The following is a 1710-nucleotide window of genomic DNA, read 5'->3' as shown; positions in this document are numbered from 1 at the left end:
TGCTTAACTTTTTTCCAGGTGTATATATATATATATATCATATTTAAGCACACAATGAATCAAAAAGATCCTTCAACAATGATCTTCCTCTGTTGCACGTTTTTTTTATCATGAACCATACTGTCACGTTCTTTAGTATGGTCAATCCCTCTTTTTTGGTCCTTAGTATAGTAAATCCCTTTCTTGTGTTGTTAAAAGTTAGTTCAAAGAGAAGGTCAACAAGTTCTCTTCAGTTTTCATGACGAAAACCAGTTCGTTTGCTTATAATAAGCTCATTCTTCCTTTATTACGCTAAAAATTGGGGTTCGATATCCGCAGTGGATAAAGCACAGATAGCCCATTGTATGGCTTTCTGATTAACAAACAAACAAGAAGTCTCAACCTTAGGCTTAGTTTCCTGGTATGGGATTAATTATGGTAAATCCCAAGCAGGAAAGCGGAGGATAATTGATGAAGGGTATTTTCTACTTTATTTTGTATGTAAATACACACAGTAAGAGATAACACTTCAATGAATGCCCTCAAGCTATCACCACATTCAATCAAACCTTATAATGAGAAAACAACCTTTGAGGTGAAAATTGAGGTATATTATCTTTGAAAAGATGATAAAAAAAATATTATTTGTTGTTACTTTCCAGATATTGTTTGAGATTACCATTGTCAAGTATATTCTCACAACTATATTCTCTAGCATGATTTTTATTTCATACAAACTAAATATAGCTACACGTACTCTTCCACGCATATTTAAAGTGACACTAACAAACGCTCACATATAGATTGTATGCCCTTACCTTTTTATCTTCCACGTATACTGTTAGCTGACTGATTGCAAACGACAACTGGAACAATCCTGTTTTCAAAGCAAACATTTTAGCCATCATTCACATTGAAATTTCTATACAACCATTAGAGTTTTCTTACAAGATTTTCGGTTAGTTTTGACTAATTTTCACGGCAACGCCAACAACTTAAACCGTAGCTTACGCATATCCAACAAATTTTTGACAAATTTTTATTACTTAACAAACAACTTTGATATACAAAAATCAGATGAATTACTCCATTACTTTCAAACGCATCCTCTAATGATGATATGGTCAATTTAGTATATCTGTCCATTAGTAAGGAAATAAATCCTATATATTTAAAAATCTGTTGTATTCTAACGTTATTTGGAGTTCAGTGAGAAAAATATAAACTAAGATATTTAATAAATTTCACATATGCTTTCATACAGATAACTACTATTTATAGTTTATTAATTTTCAGAGTCAGAGAAAGCGCAAGAAATCAAAATATGTTTATTACTTTCAGTGCACGATTTACATTGTAAAGATAATAACAATGACATTAAATATCTAGTTCACAAGTTTTGGTTTCGTGTATTCAATAATTAAATATGTGGTTTAGTATATAATTAAAAGAAGTTGCTAACTGTAACATATTGTTGCGTCATCGAGGTCACGTGACTTGTGTGGCGCCCTCTAGTTTCTAGAACTATCTTGTTCTTTCAGGAATGCTCTAGTACTTACTAGATAGGGTAGTCGGGTATATATAAGAGGGGACAACGTGACGCGGAAGGGTAATGTAATGTGTGTGCAGAGAGTGAGTAATTGATCTGCAGTCAGAAGTATTATTGAACACGTTCGTTGTTATAGCGTTTGTTCAGCGCGATCGTTGAAGTTGAGTGTATCGTAAAGTTGT

At 32.6% G+C, this 1710-nt stretch overlaps 1 protein-coding gene across 1 annotated transcript in view; it reads right to left on the bottom strand.

Annotated features, from left to right (window-relative positions):
* The window catches only part of LOC106459716, a 20738-nt gene that overhangs the window by 13573 nt on the left and 5455 nt on the right, over nucleotides 1-1710 (bottom strand). Inside the window, exon 2 of the mRNA XM_022386242.1 lies at nucleotides 798-856. Within this exon, the coding sequence (XP_022241950.1) occupies nucleotides 798-856 (59 nt within the window). The remainder of the gene's footprint in view (nucleotides 1-797; nucleotides 857-1710) is intronic.

Source organism: Limulus polyphemus, unplaced genomic scaffold, assembly GCF_000517525.1.
Source record: "Limulus polyphemus unplaced genomic scaffold, Limulus_polyphemus-2.1.2 Scaffold651, whole genome shotgun sequence".
In the NCBI taxonomy this organism is placed as follows: Eukaryota; Metazoa; Arthropoda; class Merostomata; order Xiphosura; family Limulidae; genus Limulus; species Limulus polyphemus.
Note: the sequence above shows the minus strand (reverse complement) of the source record. Positions and strands in the feature narration are given on the sequence as shown.